The 22112-nt window shown below is 39.6% G+C and overlaps 1 protein-coding gene, 1 long non-coding RNA gene and 1 other non-coding gene across 4 annotated transcripts; 1 reads left to right on the top strand and 2 right to left on the bottom strand.

Annotated features, from left to right (window-relative positions):
- Positions 1 to 3366: 3366 nt before the first annotated feature.
- On the top strand, positions 3367 to 3473 carry LOC148804444 (small nucleolar RNA R71). Its single transcript, XR_016081573.1, has one exon. It is a non-coding gene; the product is annotated as a small nucleolar RNA R71 (small nucleolar RNA).
- A 9311-nt stretch (positions 3474 to 12784) lies between these two features.
- LOC148804443 (uncharacterized) lies at positions 12785 to 14772 on the bottom strand. Its single transcript, XM_088901364.1, has 4 exons — positions 14564 to 14772; positions 14045 to 14179; positions 13725 to 13955; positions 12785 to 13571 (listed from the first exon to the last, which is right to left on the bottom strand). The coding sequence occupies exons 1-4, from the start codon at positions 14770 to 14772 to the stop codon at positions 12785 to 12787; spliced, it is 1362 nt and encodes a 453-aa protein (XP_088757490.1).
- Positions 14773 to 17543: 2771 nt separating this feature from the next.
- Positions 17544 to 20237, bottom strand: LOC104585645 (uncharacterized). 2 transcript variants are annotated; one of them, XR_016076013.1, is made up of 5 exons: positions 19835 to 20237; positions 19505 to 19627; positions 18409 to 19393; positions 18016 to 18333; positions 17544 to 17736 (listed from the first exon to the last, which is right to left on the bottom strand). It is a non-coding gene; the product is annotated as an uncharacterized LOC104585645 (long non-coding RNA). The 2 variants fall into 2 exon arrangements; XR_733338.3 differs by lacking the exon at positions 17544 to 17736 and having other exon boundaries at positions 17862 to 18333.
- Positions 20238 to 22112: the final 1875 nt, after the last annotated feature.

Genomic DNA, 22112 nt, shown 5'->3' with positions numbered 1-22112 from the left:
TTATCTCTGATTTCAATATCAATTTATTGAAGGAGTAAAATCCAGCGAATGAGTCGTGGCTTTGCATCCTTCTTGGCAAAAAGGTACCTGAGAGCAGCATGGTCAGTATAAATTATTACTTTAGAGCCAAGCAGATATGATCTGAATTTGTTCACTGCAAACACCATTGCTAACATCTCCTTCTCAGTGGTTGTGTAATTGAGCTGGGCATCCGCCAAAGTTTTGCTTGTGTAATACACAACATGCATCATCTTATCCTTCCTTTGCCCTAGCACAGCTCAAATAGCTTGATCACTGGCATCACACATAATCTCAAAAGGCAAAGACTAGTCTGGTGGTGAGATGATTGGTGCAGATACTAACGCTAATTTTAACCTGCGAAAAGCATTCAGACATGCATCATCAAACTGAAAAGGGACATCTTTAATCAGCAAATTAGTAAGAGGTTTAGCAATAGATGAGAAATCCTTAATAAATCGCCTATAAAAGCCAGCATGGCCAAGAAAACCTCTTACTCCCTTTACCGATGTAGGAGGTGGCAACTTTTCATAGATCTCTGTTTTAGCTCTGTCAACCTCAATACCTTTGCTGGAAATTTTGTGGCCCAAAACTATGCCTTCCTCCACCATAAGGTGGCACTTCTACCAGTTTAGAACAAGGTTAGTCTACTCACATCTTTTAATAACCCTGTCAAGGTTAGCCAAACACAGATCAATTGAATCACTAAAAATAGAAAAGTCATCCTTGAATACCTCCATTATGTCTTCAATCATGTCAGAGAAGATGGCCATCATACACCTCTGAAAGGTAGCTAGTGCGTTACACAACCCGAAAGGCATTCGCCTATAAGCAAAAGTGTCATATGGGCATGTAAAAGTGGTTTTCTCTTGATCCTCCATTATGTCTTCAATCATGTCAGAGAAGATGGCCATCATACACCTCTGAAAGGTAGCTAGTGCGTTACACAACCCGAAAGGCATTCGTCTATAAGCAAAAGTGTCATATGGGCATGTAAAAGTGGTTTTCTCTTGATCCTCTGGAAAAATAAAAATCTGGTTATATCCAAAATAGCCATCCAGAAAGCAATAATAGGCATGACCTGCTCACCCTCTTCGTTTTTCACAACAGTCATACCACTTTTCTTGGGTACACACTGAACAGGATTGACCCAAGAACTATCAGAAATAGCATAGATAATACTTACATCAAGAAGATTGACAATCTCTTTCTTCACTACTTCATGTGCGGGTTCAATCTTCTTTGCCTCTCAGCTGTGGCATGAAATCCATCCTCCATGTGAATCATGTGCATCACAATAGAAGGATTAATGCCCTTTATGTCAGAAATCTGCCAACCTAAAGCCTAAATCCTACGCCTTACCACATTTAACACTTTTTGTTCCTACTTATTCGACAGTTTGTTTGAGAAAATAATTGGCAATGTATTATCATCTAGCAAGAATGCATACCTCAAATGTGATGGTAAAAGTTTCAAATCAAGCTTAGGTGGCTCCTCATTAGAAGGAGGAGTGGGGTTAGCACTTCTTACCAGTAATTCAGGTTTAGCAAAAGGTTCAGTGTCACAAGCATTGCCAGCCACTGCATCATCTTCAAAATCTTGTTCTACCTCACTAACTTGACATACTTCTTTCACACATGAATTGATCACATCAATTCTCATACAATGTTCTTCCTCCATAGGATGCTTCATAGCCTTGGACATGTTAAACTCCACTTTGTCATCACCAATTCGAAGGGTCAGTTTTCCTTCATACACATCAACCAAAGCTTTCCCTATGTTTAGAAACGATCTGCCAAGGATCAAGGTGCAATCACGATCCTCCTCAAAATCGAGCACAACAAAGTCCACATGGAATATAAACTTGTCCACTTTCACAAGTACATCATCAACCACGCCATGAGGTTTCTTAATGGAATGATCTGCCAACTACAAAGTCATCAAGGTAGGTTTCACTTCTCCAAGACCAAGTTTCCAAAAAATAGACAAAGGCATCAAGTTAATGCTAGCACCTAAATCACACAAACACTTAGGAAACTCAATGCTACCAACAACACAAGGAATTGTAAAACTCCCTGAGTCTTTCAATTTGGCAGGCATCTTGCTGTTGATGATTAAACTGCACTTTTCATACAATGAGACCATTTGGTGATCCTCCCATCTCCTCTTATTATTGATGATCTCCTTCAAACATTTAGCATATTGAGGCATTTGGGCAAGAGCCTTATCCAAAGAAATATTGATTTGCAGCTTCTTAAAAATATCCAAAAATTTGGAAAATTGTTGTTCAGTCTGCTGCTTCTTCAGTCTTTGAGGAAAAGGGATTTATGTGACATAGGGTGAAGGTTGGGCATTAGAGTGATTCTCCTTGTCACCTTGGTTCCCCTATGACTTATCACTGGTTTCTTCATCATAGATTTCAGCATTGGTTGATGAAGGACTCTCAACATCTGTACTTGTCCTCTTACTTTACACATCTTGCTTTGGCTCCAGCACTTTCCCACTCCTTAGTGAAATTGCTTTGAGTCGCTCCCTTGGATTAGTCTCAGTGTTGCTTGGTAAATTACCTTAGTTCCTAGTCGAAACAGCATTGGCTAGTTGGCCTATCTGCACCTCCAAGTTGTGAATTGAAGATGAATAGCTCTTTGCAATTTAATCAAATTTAGCTTCCATCCTTCTCTGGGCCTCATCCCGGCTGCTCATCTTGCTACTCATCATGTCCATGAATTTATCTAGCTTGGCTTCAAAAGAAGTTGATCTATCCTGTTGAGGATGTGGCTGGAATCCTGATGGTCCTTGCTATCTAGGCATGTTGTTGTTTTGGAAACTGGAACTGCCAGCATTGTTGTTATTGCTACTCCATGAAAAATTGGGGTGGTTTCTCCACCTGGGTTATATGTGTTGGAGTAAGGGTTGTTGACCTGCCTTCCTTGGAATTGATTCCCCACAAAGTTGCATTGCTCCATAAAATTCCCTCCTACAAAATTAAAATTTCCATCACAACAGTCAGAACTAACATGACCTATACCATTACAATACTCACAGATTGGTTGCATAGAATTGTTGATGGCATTGGCTTGCACGTTCATGGTGACCAATTGCTTGATTTAGCTTAAAATTTGAGCCTGCAAGGACGGTATGGAGTCTGCTTCTGATTTGCCTCCCTGTCTAGGTGGATTTAGCCGCTCGGCTGGCCACAAATAATTATTAGCTGCCATTTCCTCTAAGAGATCAAAAGCAGCATCTATAGTTTTCCTCATCAAGGAACCTCCTTTTGCAGCATCAATAGTATCTCTAGTAGTGCGAGTGGCTCCATTGTAGAAAGTCTGAATCAAAAGTCCCTTAGGTAAGCCATGGTGAGGGCAGCTTCTCTATAAATCCTTAAATCTTTCCCAAGCCTCATACAATGATTCATTCTCAAATGGCTGAAAGGTAGTGATGTCTTTTTTGATGATCTTTGCGGTTTTAGCTAGGGGAAAATACTTAGCCAAGAAAGCCTGTGCCAGTTGTGCCCATGTGGTTATGGAATTTGCTGGTAGAGAATTTAACCACGCTTTAGCTTTATCCTTCAAGGTGAAAGAAAAAAGTCTCAGCCTAATAGCATCATCTGAAACTCCATTTGAAGGTATCGCAGATTTCCAAGAAATTTGCGATGTGAGCATTAGAGTCTTCATTGCCCATGCCATAAAACTACAGAGAAATAGTCATATTTTTCAAGGATCAATCTTGAACCATGAACCGAACCAGATCTAAACAAAAGCAGTAGGAAAGGGATATACCTGATACAGAGAAATAGTATCTCCCAATGGAGGTGTTCACGCCCAAGGACGAAACCAAAAACTGCTCCCACTGAAGATGACACAGTGCAGGATGGAGCAGAATCAACAGCGTTCTTCTAAAGAACCAGATCCTTTGCAAGAATCAGTTGGACGGCACGTGAGCACTTCTTCCAATCAGCCATTTTACAAAGGGCTGATATCAAGATCCAATCTTGATCACTCCTACTGACAAGAGGAGATCGAACTGGCAGATATGGCGACAGTAGGAAGGAGGCGGCAAGAGAGATTTCGCGCAGTGATGCTGAATTCTCTCTTCTGTGATTTCAGCTCTGATGACAGAATGTGATGAGTATCTAAAGGCTGCCGCCCCCTCCTCCTTTTATAACCTTAAAGGGATCAGCTCCTAATCCCATTAGGAGTTGCTGATCCAAATCATATTTGGATCAGAATTCCCTTTAAGTGATAAGGGTAAACCCTTATCTTATCTGTAGATTAGATCAGCCCCCCCTTATCCTATTAGGAGGTTTCCAGATATGAATCACATTCAGATCTGGACTCGCTGAGTGGATAGGGTTAAGACCCAATCCTATCAACTAATCTAATCTTAGAATTCGCCCCTCATTTAACTGATCAAATCAGCCCATTTCGAAATGGGCTTTAGGCCCAATAAGGTTATGCGCTCACTTATCCTTCCAAACTGCTGCCTAGTTGGGTTCCTTGTATGGTGTGGGACCCAAACATTGATCTACACATTAGCTACATGGGTTCAGCCCAGCCTTTGTTACAAGGCCTGGCCGAATACACTGTTATGGACAGTGCGCCCCCTGAAACTCATCACATGGGCTCTATGGGCACAACACTTACCCTAAGTGGTCTCTAGGCCAAGCCACCTTGTAACACCCAGGGACTGTGGGCAGATGCAAGATTAGCCCATTAGGTATTACCCTCAATGGCCTTACACATAACCTCTTATCCCATAATGATCAAACACTTCCCGACAAGAGATGACCTCTCCCTTGGCTGCAAGGAACAGTGTTGCACTCTCTACTCACATGGATCCCGGGAATTAAAACCCTTTTGCAAACATTTGGATACTATAATATATATATATGTATATCAGTATATAAATATATTTTGCAAAACAAAAGTTCAACGATTGAAATCGGCTACCGGTAGTCTTGGTTTCCATCAGAGAGAGTGCATCTCCGTTCATTACCTATGTCCGACAAATGGGCTGATCCTGTTACTATGATCACCCACTCAGATGAATTCTCAGACTGTCCCAACATACCTAGGTTTTGACCCCCGCTAAGGATCTCACTGATTGGCATATCAAAGACAGCCCAATCTGACACCTAGTGCAGTATCATAATCGAGTCTAGGGATCAGGTGTATCTTTCCAGTTTTGCCCATCAATCTCCAAGGTCCAGGGCAATACTGGAAATCTGGTCCGGTTCAAAGATTCAATTAATCCTACACTACATGTGCCTTGGGTCTCACCCTGGCAGCTAAGACAGGCCACCCCAACATTTGGCAGCACACCAGTGTCAGCCTTGGTAGGATAAATCTCCCCAGACTTATCCAATGACTATGAACATTCTAAACTAACACGACTCTCATAAGTGTCCAATTTAAGGGTATTACACAAAAACCCACCACAGGAACATAAATCAAATATGTACTTTATTCATTTACAATAAATTCATAATGTATATCATTCTGATTGGAGCTAATGGCATACAACTGTCTAACATGAAGTGTTGCCCTTTTCACCCTAGATTGTCCCAAATTGGCCCAGAACCTTCATCTTTGGCGATTAGTTACCTGAAAAGTGACAAAACATCCGAATGCATTAAACTGACTCATAAATACCCAAATTAACCCTAGAATCTCAACAACTAAGCCTAAAAATACCCCAAGTTATGAATAACTTAAGCTTATCAAGTATCTTTATCGACCTTGCAAATGACTCTTTTCCCATTCTAAGTTGATTATAACAATCAATTTCCTTTGTATGATAAAGGCATTTTAATAAATCATTATTTGTACATCTTGACTATTGAATGGTTCTTTATTAACATAATTAAAATATTCATCTACTAAGGCAATGCTGACTCTAGTACTGTAGCAGTAGAAGAAGCAGCACCACCAATTGCAATCGATGTCAGATCATCCAAACTATCCATCTAAAGTACATTCAATGAGAAATTTTTAAAATTTTCAACGAAAGGTATAAGGATTAACTTTATACAACATATATCCTCATACTAAAACCACTATTTAAATATGCGATCATATGACACTTATATGGATGAGGTTAAGCTTTTCATAACTTTTTTATCCAAAACAAAAATGAAATTTCGGAAGGAAAGTATGTCAATGCTCCATTTTGTCTCTTTTGTTTACATGCATTTATAAAGATAACTAGAAGAGAAGAAGAGAACTAGAAAAGATGAGAATATGTGAGAAATAATGGAGGAGAAGCAAAAAAAAAAATCTATCTGCTACCAATTTCATATCTACTTATATATAAAAAGAATCAATCAACAACTAAATATCAAAGAATAAACAAGATCCATGGTTGTAAGCTAGCTAGCAACTCAACTGACGAAATTTATTGTAATCAACACTACCAATTTAAGTTTATGGGAAACCAGAAGAGAGAAAAAGAAAGTGGAGCTTCTATATGATATATGCAATAGTGAATAATAAATTGGTTAATTATACCTATATACAACTTTGAGCATGTTTATACAGCTCTTGAGAAGTTGTTGAAAGATTTTTCTAGGCAAATGGGATAAACAACTGAGGGGTGGGAGTTTAACTCATTCCCAAACACCAATTAACCCAAAGGAAGATGGAATTTGATCCAGGTCTCTATTACAATGAACATGTTACATCACCAACTCAGCCAGTTGGCACCTTCATGAATTTCCTAAGAAAGGTTCTATTTATGTCATTGTCTAATTCCACCCCACTATTATGATTCTTGTTGATGTTCTTGATCTTCCCCACCCTTCTGTTGAAATGACTTAAGTCCCACCTTTTTGTGACAAATGATAACCTGATGCTCCCCCTCCCTTTGAGCTTGGGACTAGTAGTGCAAGACAAGCTTCAACACCAATGGAGTAATCTTTCTTTCTAAATACTACTGAAATTGTTGGCTTCATATGTTTGAATATTCTCAACTATCCATTCATTTTCTTCTATAAATGATGTTTGGTTAGAAATATGTAAAATTTAAGATTTAGTAGTAAGGTCTCTTTGCAGTTAAAAATGTCTTTGTTATTGCCTCTATAATCATAGCCTAAATGTTTTGTCATTAATAAAGTTCTTTTATGTACTCAAATACTTTATTCTGAACAGCATTATGGGATGATTAATTTCATGCAACATTTATCACATTACTTGATGGTGGCAACGAGCCGAGCTTTTCATGAGATGCTTGAGCTTGGCTTGCGAACCGGCTCGAATATATACAGATTTGATATTTAATATATAATATAGATATATACATAAAATAAAATTATAGAAAATAATATATATATATAATAAAAATATTAGAATTATTAATTATTATAATTCTTAATTTTTTAAATATAAAATAAATAATTTTATATACATAACTTTTATTTTTATAAAATATTTTTTCTAAATATTTTTATAATAAAATATTTATTAAATATATAATAAAATATTTTTATAAAATACAAAATGAGCCAAGTCAAGCTGAGCCGAGCTCGAGCTTATGAACTTTTGACTCAAGCCAAGCTCAAGCTCAAGGTTCTAGTTCAAACCGAGCTCGAGCTCAAGCTCAAGCCTTGTAGAATAGTCATGAGCTGAGCTCGAACCTGGTACTATTCGGCTCGAATCCACCCCTATTCGCATTGAATGAATAATGGGATTTTTATTTAAGGTAGATTGCTAAAACCTCACCTAAAGTTTCTAAGCAATGTTGAAACCTCCCCTTAAATTTGGCAAATGCCATCACTTCCCGTGAACTTTCTAACATAGTTGTAAGTAGATCCCCTGTTAGAACCATCTAAGAACAGACACAAAAATGTTCAAAATACCAATGCATGCAGTTACTATTGAGGATGGTTTTTACAAATATATATATATATATACAAACTATATGAACAAAAAAAGTTATAGCTTTACCTTTGAGTGATTGATATGAAGGGAAAATTGGGAAAATAAATCAATTTCTAAAATGAGATTGGAAGGATTTGGGATAGCAATTGACGTGAAGAGAAAATTGGAATAATAAACGTTTTGTAAAAACTACTTACATGGGTATTTTTGACATTTTCATGCCTCTTGTTAGAGGATTCTAATAGGGGATATACTTGCAACTATGTTAGAAAGTTACAGGGAGGTGATTGCAATTACCAAACAAAAAATTTACCTTTTTCTAAGTAGTTGTGCTAAGCATTTGATTATTAGATTTCAAAAAAAAAATATCCATTTTCTATATACAATACATTACAATGACCAACTTCAATTCTTATTTGTTTTTATGGACCGACACAATTCACTAATTTAAGGGATGTGCTTAAATTTACAAACATGGAATTAGGATGTTGATAGGTAGGGATGATCATTTATGATCAGCCCAACCTTCTTGGCTTGCAAGCTCTTGATGGCTGAGAGAATTTAGAAGAGAGAGGAGAGAGAGAAGAAGAAGAAGAAGAAGAAGAAGAAGGAAGAGGAGGAGGAGGTCACTTGCAGGCTATAATGGCAACAATGACGGCAACGGTGATGGCGATGGCGAACTACAACATAAATAGCAGCAGCAATGAAAGTAGATCTGAGATTTCTCTCAGTCTCAGACTTCACTCTCTCTCTCTCTTAGATCTGTCATCTAGACTCTAAACTGCTCTCCCAGATCTCTAAATGTGAGATCTCTCAGATCTTTTTCACTATCTCACACACCCCTCAACTGAGTACATATTTGATTCATGTTCCCTTGGTATGTTTCTATGTAATACCCTTAAACTGGACACCTAATGAGACTCGTGTTAGTTTAGAATGTTCACAGCCAGTGGGTCGATCTGGGGAGGCCTATCTTGATAAGGCTGACATTGATGTGCCACCAAGTCGGTTGGGGTGGCCTGTCTCAGCCGCCAGGATGAGACCCTAGGCACATGCAGTGTAGGATCAATTGAATCTTTGAATCGGACCAGATTTCCAGTATTGCCTTGGACCTTGGAGATTAATGGGCAAAACTAGAAAGTTACACCCAACCCCTAGACTCGATTATGATACTACACTAGGTTTGATCATTCTCAACTATCCATTCTAGTTGGCTTCCCCACCCTTCTTGTTACATTGAATGAATAATGGGATTTTTATTTAAGGTAGATTGTTGAAATCTCACCCAAAGTTTCTAACCATTGTTGAAACCTCCCCTATAATTTGGTAAATGCAATCACTTCCCATGAACTTTCTAACATAGTTGTAAGTAGATCCCCTGTTAGAACCATCTAAGAACAAACACAAAAATGTTCAAAATACCAATTCAGTTATTATTGAGGATGGATTTTACAAATATATAGATATACAAACTTTATGAACTAAAAAAGTTACAGTTTTACCTTTGAGTGATTGATATGAAGGGAAAATTGGGAAAATAAATCAATTTCTAAAATGAGATTGGAAGGATTTGGGATAGCAATTGATGTGAAGAGAAAATTGGAATAATAAACATTTTGTAAAATGTACTTACATGGGTATTTTTGACATTTTCATGCCTCTTGTTAGAGGAATCTAATAGGGGATATACTTGCAACTATGTTAGAAAGTTACAGGGGAGGTGATTGCAATTACCAAACAAAAAATTTACCTTTATTTAATTAGTTGTGCTAAGCATTTAATGATTAGATTTCAAAAAAAAATATCCATTTTCTATATACGATACATTACAATCATCCATTTCAATTCTTATTTGTTTTTATGGACTGACACTATTCACTCTAATTTTAGGGATGTGCTTAAATTTACAAACGTGGGATTAGGATGTTGATAGGTAGGGATGATCATTTATGATCAACCCGACCTTCTTGGCTTGCAAATTCTTGGGCCAAGGAAGTCAAATTTCTCTCAAGCTTGGTCTATATCAGACTCGTATCAAGCCTGCACATAATACATGTTGGGCTCAGGCCAACTAAGCCCTATGTCCGACAAACCTAACCCATCCCAGAAGTTGTATGTATATTTATAATATATACTATAATATATCTATAATGTCTATTTATTTGTATTGTATCTTAATGTTGTGTGGTAATTGTATAGTATCTTTCATTTATGGCATAGTATTTTACCAAACATATATAGTATAACATATTATTATACACAAAATAAACTTTAATATATTTTTTGCAATTTCTTGAAGCTTATTTTCTGTAGTTTGATTATAAAATTAAGCTAAAACTTTATTTGTTTTAAAATACAAATCCTGTATATTCATATGGACCAGCCTAGATGCTTGGCCTAGGACCAAACTCGAACATGTTTTATTAGGCCTAGGTAGGCCTCAAGGCTATTAACTGCTTGTAGAAACCTAATCTGACTCATGATCATCACTATTGGTGGGTTGTGTAGGCAAGGGTTTGGTCGAATCCAAACATGACCTGAAACCCAATTAAGGATAATTTGATCCAAACCTAATTAAGTCATTTTTCTTCTTTTATTAGTGTACTCAACAAATATAAAAGAAACACTACAAATGATCACTAAAGGGCTTTTAAAAAGTCTTAAGATACTTGTAAAGAACTAAAAACTCCATCCACATCCAAGGTTTTAAAAACTGACCTGCAAACGGAACCGTTCTGGCCACTGGTTTCCGGGTCAACGGTTTGAATGTCCGAGTCAAATGGTTCGAACAATTTAAATATTGTAACTGGTGATATGTCATCGTACTCATTAGATGGGAATATTAGGGTAAGATGCATATAAATACAAGAGAAAAAAGGTTTGACTGTTTGAGAATGAGAGAGATGTGAGAAGCTCTCGATGGTTAACAGAGTTTAGAAGAGAGAGAGAGAGAGAGAGAGAGAGAGAAGAAGAAGAAGAAGAAGAAGAAGAAGAAGAAAAAGAAGAAGAAGAAGAAGGAAGAGGAGGAGGAGGTCACTTGCAAGCTGTAATGGCGACAACGACGGCAATGGCGATGGCGATGGCGAACTACAACATAAATAACGGTAGCAATGAAAGTAGATCTGAGATTTCTCTCAGTCTCAGATTTCACTCTCTCTCTCTCTCTCAGATCTGTCATCTAGACTCTAAACTGCTCTCCCAGATCTCTAAATGTGAGATCTCTCAAATCTTTTTCACTGTCTCACACATTCCTCAACTGATCTCTCTCTCTAGTTGATCTCAGATCTGAGAGACATTCTTCTCTTTTCATTCTTGCTCTAACTTGTCAAAGTAATAAACTACAAACCGTTCTCTAGGTTGAATAGTTCAACAGTCAAACCATCTGGGTCAACGGTTCGTAGACTAATTCAACAATTTTTTACCAAAGACTGGGTTTAGGGTAAAACGGAACCGGTCATCTGAACGGTTTCCAGTGCAAACGATCCGACCATTTGGGTTAACGACAGTTCGAAAACATTGTCTACATCATAATAGATTTGATTCCCTTGGGGTAATTATGAATGATGATTTAGGGTCTATTTGGCAAGTCCATTTAGAAGATCTTTCGAGCTTTTCAAAGATTGCTATACCACAAGAGGGTCTTTTTCTATTTGACAATGAAAGATGGGAAACCAAAAAGACTCATGTCCCATAAAGCTTGAGGAAGCCCAAAATGGCTGAAAATCAAGGAGCTTCAAATTGAATCTTTTGGTCTTTATGCACTACAAGTTAGGTTCCAACTGAAAGAGTTACCATCCACACTTGATCCCAGTTTTCAACAAACATGAGCCTTCTTCTCCTTCTCCCAACCTCTCCAGAGAAAGTTTTTCTGAAGTTGCTCCACTTTGTTAGCCACTTTGGAAGAAATAGGAAATAAGGAGATGAAGTAAGTAGGTAAATTAGAAAGAGTACTCTTAATCAAAATCACTCTCCCCCCAAAAGAAAGGTATTTAGCTTTCCAGGAAGCCAATTTCTTATCCATTCTTTCAACCATTGGATTCCAAATCTGAAAGGAAGTATATTTAGCTCCCAGAGGGAGACCCAAGTACTTGATTGGAAGATGGGTAGTCTGACAAGTCATAACTTCTGCACAAACTTCTAGATTTGTAACAAGACCTACAAGGATAATCTGAGATTTACTCAAATTAACCTTAAGGGCAAACACCACCTCAAACCAACTCAAAATTCCAAGCACCACCTCCAGTTGATTAGGAGAAGCATCAACAAATCATAAGGTGTCATCAGCAAATTGAAGAATATTGACCTTTTCTTTCCCAGAGCAATTGCAAAGCCCTCCCAAAGCCCATTCTCAATAGCCTTCTTGCTAAAGAGAGGTAAAATTTCCATGACACAAATGAAGAGTAAGGGAGAGAGGTCACCTTGCCTCAAACCTCTTGAGCTTCCAAAAAACCCCGTCGTTTGTCCGTTGATTAAGATGGAGAACATAGGAGTCTTAACACAAACTTTGATCTAGTTTCTCCAAAGCTACCCAAAATTCATTTTCTCCAATCCAAGCAGTGCCAATTAACATGATCATAAGCTTTTTCAATATCCAGTTTGCACAGAACACCTGGGGTCCCCTCTCTTCTTCTGGACTCCAATAGTTCATTAGCAATGAGAACAGAGTCAACCATCTGTCTACCCGAGACAAAAGCACTTTGGTTACAAGAGATAACACTGCCTAACACACACTTCATTCTTTCAGCCAAAACCTTAGCCAAGATTTTGTAGAAACTGTGCAAGAGACTAATGGGCTTGAAGTCCTTTATATTGACAACCCCCTCAATTTTAGGAATAAGAGTGATGAAAGTTGCATTCAGACTTCTCTAAAAGGAGGCATTAATGTGAAATGCCTAAAACACCTGCATCAGATCACTCCTCACAATATCCCAACATTTTAAATAGAATAGATTAGAGAACCCATCAGGACCCGGTGATTTATCATTTTCTAGCTTCTTTACTGCACCCTTAATTTCCTCTTTTGAGAATGGTCTCTCTGACCAGATTTTCTGCTCTTCATTTAACTTATTAAATTGGAGCTCGGAGGGAAAAGGTCTCTGAACCCACTTCTCTTTATAAAGGTTATTATAGAAAGAAGTAGCTACAAATTTGATTTCAGAACTAGACTCACCACACCTGTCCTCCCACACCAGCTTGCTGATTGAAGAGAACCTAGCATGAGCATTTGCCATTTTGTGAAAGAACTTTGTATTTTTATCCCCCTCTTTAAGCCAAATGGATTTAGCTCTTTGTCTCCACTTCCTCTCTTCCTCAACTGCCATCTTATCATATATGACTTTTGCTATTGACCTCTTAAATCTCAGATCTTCAGACAAGGGACCCGCCTCTTCAGCTCTATCAATCTCTACAATGGTGCTCAACAAAGCCTTCTTATCAATAACCCATTTCATATTCTTCTCCTTACTCCAAATCTTGACAATCTTTAATTTTGATGCTATAACGAAAGAACTAGAGCCCTCCACTTGCAACTCATTCCACACAGAGCTGATTAAGGGGATAAGATTTTCCTCCTCAAACCAAGCATTTTCAAACTTAAACAGGGATTTGACTATCTCACGGAGACCACAAACAAGCTGAATAGGGCTATGGTCGGACATCGGTCTGGGAAGGGTAAGCTGTCTGAAATCAGGAAAGAATTAATCCCAGTTTGAAGAAACCAAGAATCTATCCAGCCTAACCAGGGTCGGGACAGATTGGTTATTGGTCCAAGTGAATCTATTACCCTGAATTGGGACGTCCATTAATTCCATACTGTTTATGAAGTCAGCAAACATGTTCATTGAACCAGTTCTTCTACCCCCTGTATTCTTCTCATCCACCAAAATAGATGCATTAAAATCACCCCCAATCACCCAAGGACAGTTCTGAGGGTGTCTCAAATCTGATAATTCCGCCCAAAAAGCCACCCGAAAGTTAGCATCAACAAGACCATAAACGTTTGTGACTTGAATAAGTTTTCCATCTTGTAGTTTCAGTCTCAGAGTGATTGAGAAATTACCAATTCTGCAAGAAACCAAAGAACAGAAAGTAGGGTCCCAAAGGCTCACAATTCCACCAGCACTCCCCAAGGCAGCCAAGGCCTTCCATCTGACCTGACCCTCCCCCAAACACTTCGAATTATAGCAACATCAACCCACTCCAGCTTAGTTTCTTGGAGCAAGACAATCTTAGACTTCAATTGCTTAAAAGAATCACATACCATCATCCTCCTTCCCGACCCCAGTCCTCTAACATTCCAAGAAAGAATTCACTTCCATAAGAAAAAACTAAAGAAAAGCACCCAAACTTCACATCTTCTTAGACCCCCTTGCAGCCCCTTCACTGCTCCCCGCCTTATCATTCAAACCCCAAGTTAATCTCATCATTTCTCTGCTTCTCTTTGTTTTTAATCCCCCTTTTTTTGCCGCCAATTTCCCCCTCTCCATAAGCACTCTTTGTTCAATTCCTTCCAAGAACTTAATAGTATCAACTTCCATCCCCTCCATCGAAATTCCCAAGAAAGTCCCCAGCCCCAGAAGTTTCGATGTCACCCAAGAAGATTGATTAGTTTCAGACTTATTGTCCTTGCCTACCTCCGCGGCTAATGAATTCGCTTTCCCCTTTTTTCTAACAAGACTTCTTTGTTGCTTCTCCTCATTTGCTTGGGGCTTACACCACTATTTCCCAACTCTTTGGATTGATCAAGACAATTTCCCACATTCCCACTATGAACCTCATTACCCACCACCGCAATAGGGGTCGCCACCAACGGAGTCTCTTCCACTATCTCTTCCACTAGCACCAGAGGTAGCTCTTGACTTTGTTGCCGCCTGTTGTTCATCTCCCATGCACTTTTTGAAGAAGACCGAACTTTTTGAGATGAAGTAGCAGCCTAACTCAGATCACCCATCACCATATTATCAGGGCTAGGAATGTGGGCTAGAGGAGAACCAACACTTGGATTCAACTATTGTTTGGATGGTAGACTAACCCAGGTCGGTTCCAACCGAACCGGACTATAATCTGTTTGTCTACCAGTGGACCACCGAGGCTCACTAAAAAACATTTTACCTTCAAGTTTCTTCGCCAATTAAATAGAGCGGGTAGACAAGGACTTAAATCTAGCTTGACCCAGATCCGGAACCTAAGTCCAAATCTGAATCTCCTCATCTTCCTTGGAATCCGATCCGGCCCCTTGTCAAGCCTCCCTCCCCTTAAACCTCGAGACCTCCACGTCTGATTTCGCGTGTAGTTCTTTAATGCATTGCTTTATGAGAGTTTTTAAATCCTCCACCCTCAGAAAATCCCCACTTCTTCCCTTCATTAATTCTGGCCGTCTAGCAGAATTGCTTGTGGACGGATCAGATTGATCCCACGACCATTTTCTTCCCCTCCATCGACCTTCGGCGAGCTACTCAGTGGCGGTTTGAAACTCAATGACCTTTTATGGAACTCTTGCGGCAGTGCGCTTTCTCCCTCGTCTTCTAGGACCACCCTGTTAGAGATTTCTGAGCTCCTTCCCTGCAATCGGAACTGCCTGTTCTCATGAATCTCTTGCGTCCAACTTCGGACCGTCGGCAGCAACTCCGGCCAAATACAGATTTCAAATAGCGACTCCCCCACAACAACCTCCAATTTTTCAAGAATCTTCCCAGACCTTTTCACCTTCATTCGAACCCACTCACAGGTTGAAAGCTCCTCAGGGGAGTCATCGGTTTCCATGAAACCACCGCAAGCATCCCCTATGTTCTTGATCACACTCGGGCACCACAGTATCATAGGAAGACCATACACTCTCACCCAGATGGTTTTTGAACGGTCTGAATCTTCGCTTGATTCCAGATAGAAGCAGCCAGCGCTTGCCCCCCACCAGTCCAGAAAGAGATGATTTCTCCCCATTTGCCATGGACCCTGCTACGTGAAGTGGGTTCACTATCGTGAAGATGAAAAGGAAAACCATCGGATAGTTGATTTCAGGCGAGAGTACTAGATGAAACAGGTGTGGCTATGAAAATAGTAGTGCCTGCTGGATCTAGATTGACAGCGGTAGATGTTGAGGATGATGTAGAGAGAGATAGAGGGAGAGAAGAGAAGTGAAAGAAGAGAGAGAGGGAAGAGAATGAGAGAAAGAGTTTGGGGAGGTCACTGCTGCTGCAACTCTATTTGTGAGAGTTGAAGTTTTACAATCATGGAAGAAAAGTATACCAGTTTGTGAGAGTTGAAGTTTCATCTTGGCCTTAACTCTTTCAGCTGGAGTCTGCAAACAATGTCATGTTTTACAATCAAAGACAACAAAAGTAATATTGGTGGAAAATGGAAATAGAATCAAAACGAATGAATAAACAAATAAAATAAAATGGCAAAAAGAGAAAATAGTAAACCCAAAAAGTAAACCATGACATTTTGTAATTTACCAGAATCCTAGTTGATTTTGCCACCTAGCAGTGAATCACCTACAAGGAAGCAATATCTAATACTAGCACACAGAAAGACAGCTCAGTCCCTTGCAAGGTAAGAAACTGCAGTTCCCAGCCCACCTTTATTTTATACCATGAACTGCTCGTTTTTAGATCCAACAACACTAACACTACCACACTTAAAAATAGCCAAAACAGTACAATGGAGGCACCTGGACAATCATTAGAAAAGAAAATCTAAAGAGTAAAGAAAGAACATGCATAGACAGGGGTCCATTTGGGAGAACTTGACTTAGGCAGCATATGGAAGTGGTTCAGCATCTGCTCAATATACAGAAGATTGTGTAGGATACTTATCATCAATGACGAAAAGCAGGCATCCAGGAAGCTAGGGTCGACTTCCATGTTTCCATTAAACATTGTCCATGAAGCCAGAAAACAGCTCCAGGATAGACCGCTCAAACATTTACTAGATGTTTGGATCAAAATCTTGCAAACTAGATTGCCAAACACTGATTACAAAGGCATGCTGTTAATAAACTTCTCTTTTATCATTTCCATAATGGACTATGACAAAACTTCATGGAACACATAAAATAAAGCTCCTAATGATTTTCTAGGACTTATTAGGAACCCAATTTTATCTATATTTTTAGAGCTTAGGCCCAGTAGATCCTGGGAAAAATTGTCTACCTTAAGATTGACATCTAATTTTATTGCTGCAAAAAAAAAAGAAAAAAAAGTGGCAATGCAGCATATGTGATTTAACATCACAATGCTACGGAATACGATTCTCTCCAAATAAAAGTCTCCAATAAACGAGGAAGCAGATCTAACAAGAACCTTAGCAACAATATCCATAAAATTTCAGCAACTTTTCAGTTCAATATCCTAGTTCCGTCCAACCAGCATGTTATACACTTAAATGTCCCAAATCTTTTCAATGGATCACTAGGTCAAATACAAAGAGGAAACAAGGACCTTGTTTCAGCATATAAACTTATTCATTTTTAAGTTTGACTTCCAAATGAGCATTACTAAATCAGAATTCCCTACTCAAATCACTAAGTTGTCTTGTAAATGGAGAGATCTCCACACACAATTGCCCTATGCCTACAGTTTCCAATTCATCCATCACAGTGGACCTCCCTCCCTCCTTCCCACTCTCTCCCTCTCTCTCATAGATATTGCCAAGGTTCAGTTTAACAGAGAGTTGATCATACACATCACACTAAAAATATAAATATCAAACACCAAGCTTGGGAGTGCATTAAACCAGTGTAGTTTGCTATCATACCAAGGGGACTCATTCCATCTAGACCCTCCGAGTGAACAACTAATGCTCTTCTCATTCTAAATCTTTGCAGTGCTTTGGCCATTTTGATGACCTGTCCAAGAATTAAGAATCCATTCACTTAAACATGGCATTAATTTGAAAAAGGACAATCAGTGAAAACAAAAATTCAAGTGAACTAATAATGCAACAAGTTAAAAGAATGGCCAGAAATTATGAAACGTTTTAAATAATTTTTTTATAAATGGTGTGAAATTTGCATTACTATATTAGAAACATGTAAAAGCATATACAAGGCTGCTATACAGCTATTTCAAAAATAAGAAAAAAAAATGTTTTCAGCTCTGTACATAAATCCACAAAAAAAGCTTACTAATTAGTAAATGGTATTTCTCCATTGATTCAGGAAAGTGTGAATGGGGACATCATAAAAAATCCTTTGGGACCCCATCCACTAAAGAAGCGAACACTCTATTTTGTTGATCACCACTTTGACAGGAGAGGACTTTGCTTCAAATATCTTATTGTTCCTGTACTTCCTGATAGCCCAGCAAAATGCAAGAGGGGAGAGCATCCAGATAATTTTTCCTTTAGTCGATAAACTGGGCTGCTTCCAAGAGGCCAACAGAGATGGCACATTAGGGGGTGGCATCCATCATCTCCCAAACAGGGTCAAAAAGTGAAGCCAAACCTGTTAAGAGAAAGCACAACGAATGAGTAGATGAGATAATTCATGAAGGGGAATTTGGCCCGACCTTACAATTACCTGACACGTGGCAGAAACAAGCAACTTGGAACAGTAGAGCGCCCGAAGCAAACACCGAAAGCAAAATCCAAGCTCGTTACTAAGCCCGAACTCCAGACCGCCCTACTAGGAGCCCGAGCTCCCCACCAAGGGCCCGAGCTCCCTACCCAGAGTCCGAACTCCTTACTGGGAGTCCGAGCTCCCTATTAAGAGTCCGAGCTCCCTATTAAGAGCCCGAGCTCCCCACCAAGAGCCCGAGCTCCCTACCAAGAGCCCGAGCTCCCTACTGGGAGTCCGAGCTCCCTATTAAGAGCCCGAGCTCCCCACCAAGAGCCCGAGCTCCCTATTAGGAACACGAGCTCCCTACTGAGAACCCGAGCTCCCTGCAAGGAGCACAAACTATATTGGGCCCCAAGCCTCGCAAAGCTGTGACCCGAGCTGGCCCGTGGCGGCTCGGAATACTCCCCAAACCGAACTCAAGACATCTCGCTCACTCCAACACTTAGCTTCCGAAACACCAGGCTGATCAAACGTACCTAACGCCAAGGACGTCCGTATCCGAGGACGACGCACCTGACTGATTTGGGATCTGACGCCTGACAGCCGCACTTCAAACGGCCTCCTACTACCGCCACCTGCCACCGTCGTTACTAGCCGCAGAGACGGCTCCGACAAAGGATCAGTGGCGGTTCTGACCGGCCAGAGGAAATGACATCCGAACTGGCAGGAGTTCAGAAGTAATCATGCCCGATCTGACAAAAGCCTGGAAGTGAGTGCGCGAGGTGGTTATAAAAGGCTCCTACCCCCCAGAAACGAGGTATGCTAACTTTCGCGCTATCTAGTCTATCTTGCCTTTGAAAGACTCTAACTTGAGCTTCGGAGCCCTCACGCCAGGTTCTCCCCGGAGCATCTCTTCTCCCTCCGTTTCAGGTCCCTGCCACCCGGTTTAGAGGCAAGATCATTGACAGCAAAGACCGGCCGGATTGCACACCATCAATACTGATTCCTGAAAATTGCCACACAAACAACAAGAGTTCTCAGGCTGCATGCCCCTGACCACTAGGTTGTCGATGGTTAGGATTTTATCCAAGGCTGTTGACCAAAGGAAGAAAATAACCTTGGTGGGGACCTGTCAAATCCAAGCCCATGGAGCGGGCTGAGATGGTTGGCCTGTGAGAGCTTTGTAGTCAGACTTGCACGAGAAACATCCTAAGTTGGCCTTGCTATCTATCATCAGCTTCTGGATGAATACCAAAAAAAGCAGAGTTTAGGGCTGAGAGACGAAAATCTAGAGATAAGCATTGGATCCATCGGGGAGACTGAGGATAAAGAATGAATTGGAAACAACAACAAAGAATGAAGAAAATCGAAACAGAATCTAAGAACACATCAACCTAAAATGCAAGTGTTAGATAATGAAAAATGACCAAAAGGGTTAGAGAATTACCTTGTTGAAGTAATATAACTACCGATGTTGGTACAGAGCTTCCCCAATCGGTGGAAACAAGTTTTCCCTTCTCTCAATCGATTGACTTACATCTCCATGGAGAACTCCCAAACGAGTAATGGTAGTACGAAGCTTTCCTAAGTCGTACAATTTTGGTATGCCATCAATTTCTCGGTCAAGTGATTCTTGTGCTCTCAGTCGAACAACGCTGGTACGGGTGGAACAGTGGAATAATCGATCTCTTCTTGTGTTCTCCCTTCTTCTTGCCGTCAATTTCACTGATTATCAATGGAGTTCTTTGTAAAAACTTCCTCTACCAAAATCTTTTGGCTGCCTCTTGACTTGACGAACACAAGCAAGAGCAGAATGCGAACGCGGGATTTTTTCGGCTTTTTGAAAAATTTTGCACTTACCCCCCCCCGCTCTCTCTCTCTCTCTCTTTATCGATTAATTACTGTTAGACAGGCTTAAGTCCGGTTCAAGAATAAAAATTGCCATTTCTGTTCCCAAAAACCGCCGCTCGAGTTGTACTTTTGTTGTAAGCGGCGGTTTCATGGGAAACGTCAGCTTAGTTTTCACTATAGCGGCGGTCTTAAATCTTTAAACCGCCGGCTTTGATCTTTTTTTTTTCGTAATTGGCTAAACAAGGGACTACCGGACAACAAATTTTTTGGGCGAAACAATTTAAGGACCTTGGCCTAGTCCCATGAACCTCTGGGGTTGGACCACTTTGTATCTGGCTGACCCAAACTGCAGCCTTACTCGAATCTGACCAATGATATACGTTGCAGCTCAACTTTAAAAAACGCACAACATGAAATGCTGTAAGAACCCAGCTAGCGTGTGCTTCAAGGAAATGCTTATACGGAATGCTGTTATTGTGTGAGACAATATTGAACACGTTGGGTTGGGCTTATCAGTGCCTATCCAAGACTAATCAACCCAACTTCAAAGCCCAAAACTGAGCATGTAATTTTCAGCCCAAGACAAGTCCTGTTGAATTCGATTTGCATGCATGGGCCAGCTCAGGTTCGGCTTGAAATCAATAATATACAATAGTACAATTGTCAGCATCAGTTTGGGTAAAGTTTACCGCGCGAGGCCTTACTTGAAGCTTCTCTAGTTTGAAAATTTTTAGGTCCAACCCCAACCAACAACGTAAGGCTCAGACTGGTCCAACCAAGTTAAATTGCAACCCCAGGCCGACTTGGTAAACCAACTTACCAAGGCAGAGCCTGATCCATCCAATAGGATAATTGCAAAATTTGAGTCGAATCAGATGGTCTAATAAAGGTTCAAAGTATTCTGTTGAACCAGATGGTCCATTCAAGGTTCAAAGTATAAGTTCCTTGATAAAAGTTGGCAAACCAACTTACCAAGGCAGAGCTGCGTAGGATAACCATCATAAAATTCGGGTCGATCCAGATGGTCCAATTAAGGTTCAAAGTATGAAATACTCTTGACACACAAAATTCGTGTATCAACAGTTTATATAAAACGAAACTCCTTTCTTTTAAAACCAAATACTTTGACAGGAGTTATGTCAATTAACATTTAAAATAATGAAAATCACCCCATGTTTTCTATTCATAGAATTGATGACCCCGAAAGCCTATATGTATCGTGATACGCTATGATACTTTTAAGTTTGAACGTTGGGTCCAATCGATCAATCCAAGATTTTTTTTTCTTCCTTTTGTTTTTATTGAAAGATCAACACAAGAAAAGAATATGATTTCTCTTAGGCTGAGTATGAAAGGAGTATAAATGCAAATATATAGAGTATAAAACCTTATATTTTATATTATATTATATGTATTTATGCTGTACATATTTACATTTATACTCTTTCCAAACTGATCCTTAGTGCCATTCATAGTTTGACCTAAAATAGGCCCACAACCTGTCAAACAAGTTCGGCCCAGGAAATTCTTTGTCCAAGATTGAGACCTGAAAAGTCTACAGATAGGACGGCGGGTTTGTGCAAAAATTGAAAAGAAACAAAGATTTTTAATTCCACTTTATTATTTCCTCGTAGCTAATTGAACAAACATTTTTTACATCTTTAGTTTTCGACTTTCCGGTAAGCTTAACATTAAATTTAAACATTCAGTCATCAATTCTAAGAAACTAGGGTTTAATTTCCATTTGCTTTGTGGTCACAACTGAAATCGGATTTGGAATTGGAATCAGAACCTTTCATAATCAAAATAGGAATAGTTTATTCCCATAGTTTGTTTGGTTCAGATAGGAAACGGAATGAGAATTGGAATAAGTT

This window comes from Nelumbo nucifera, chromosome 1 (assembly GCF_055504915.1).
Source record: "Nelumbo nucifera cultivar China Antique chromosome 1, China Antique-T2T, whole genome shotgun sequence".
Lineage (NCBI taxonomy): Eukaryota > Viridiplantae > Streptophyta > Magnoliopsida > Proteales > Nelumbonaceae > Nelumbo > Nelumbo nucifera.
Note: the sequence above shows the minus strand (reverse complement) of the source record. Positions and strands in the feature narration are given on the sequence as shown.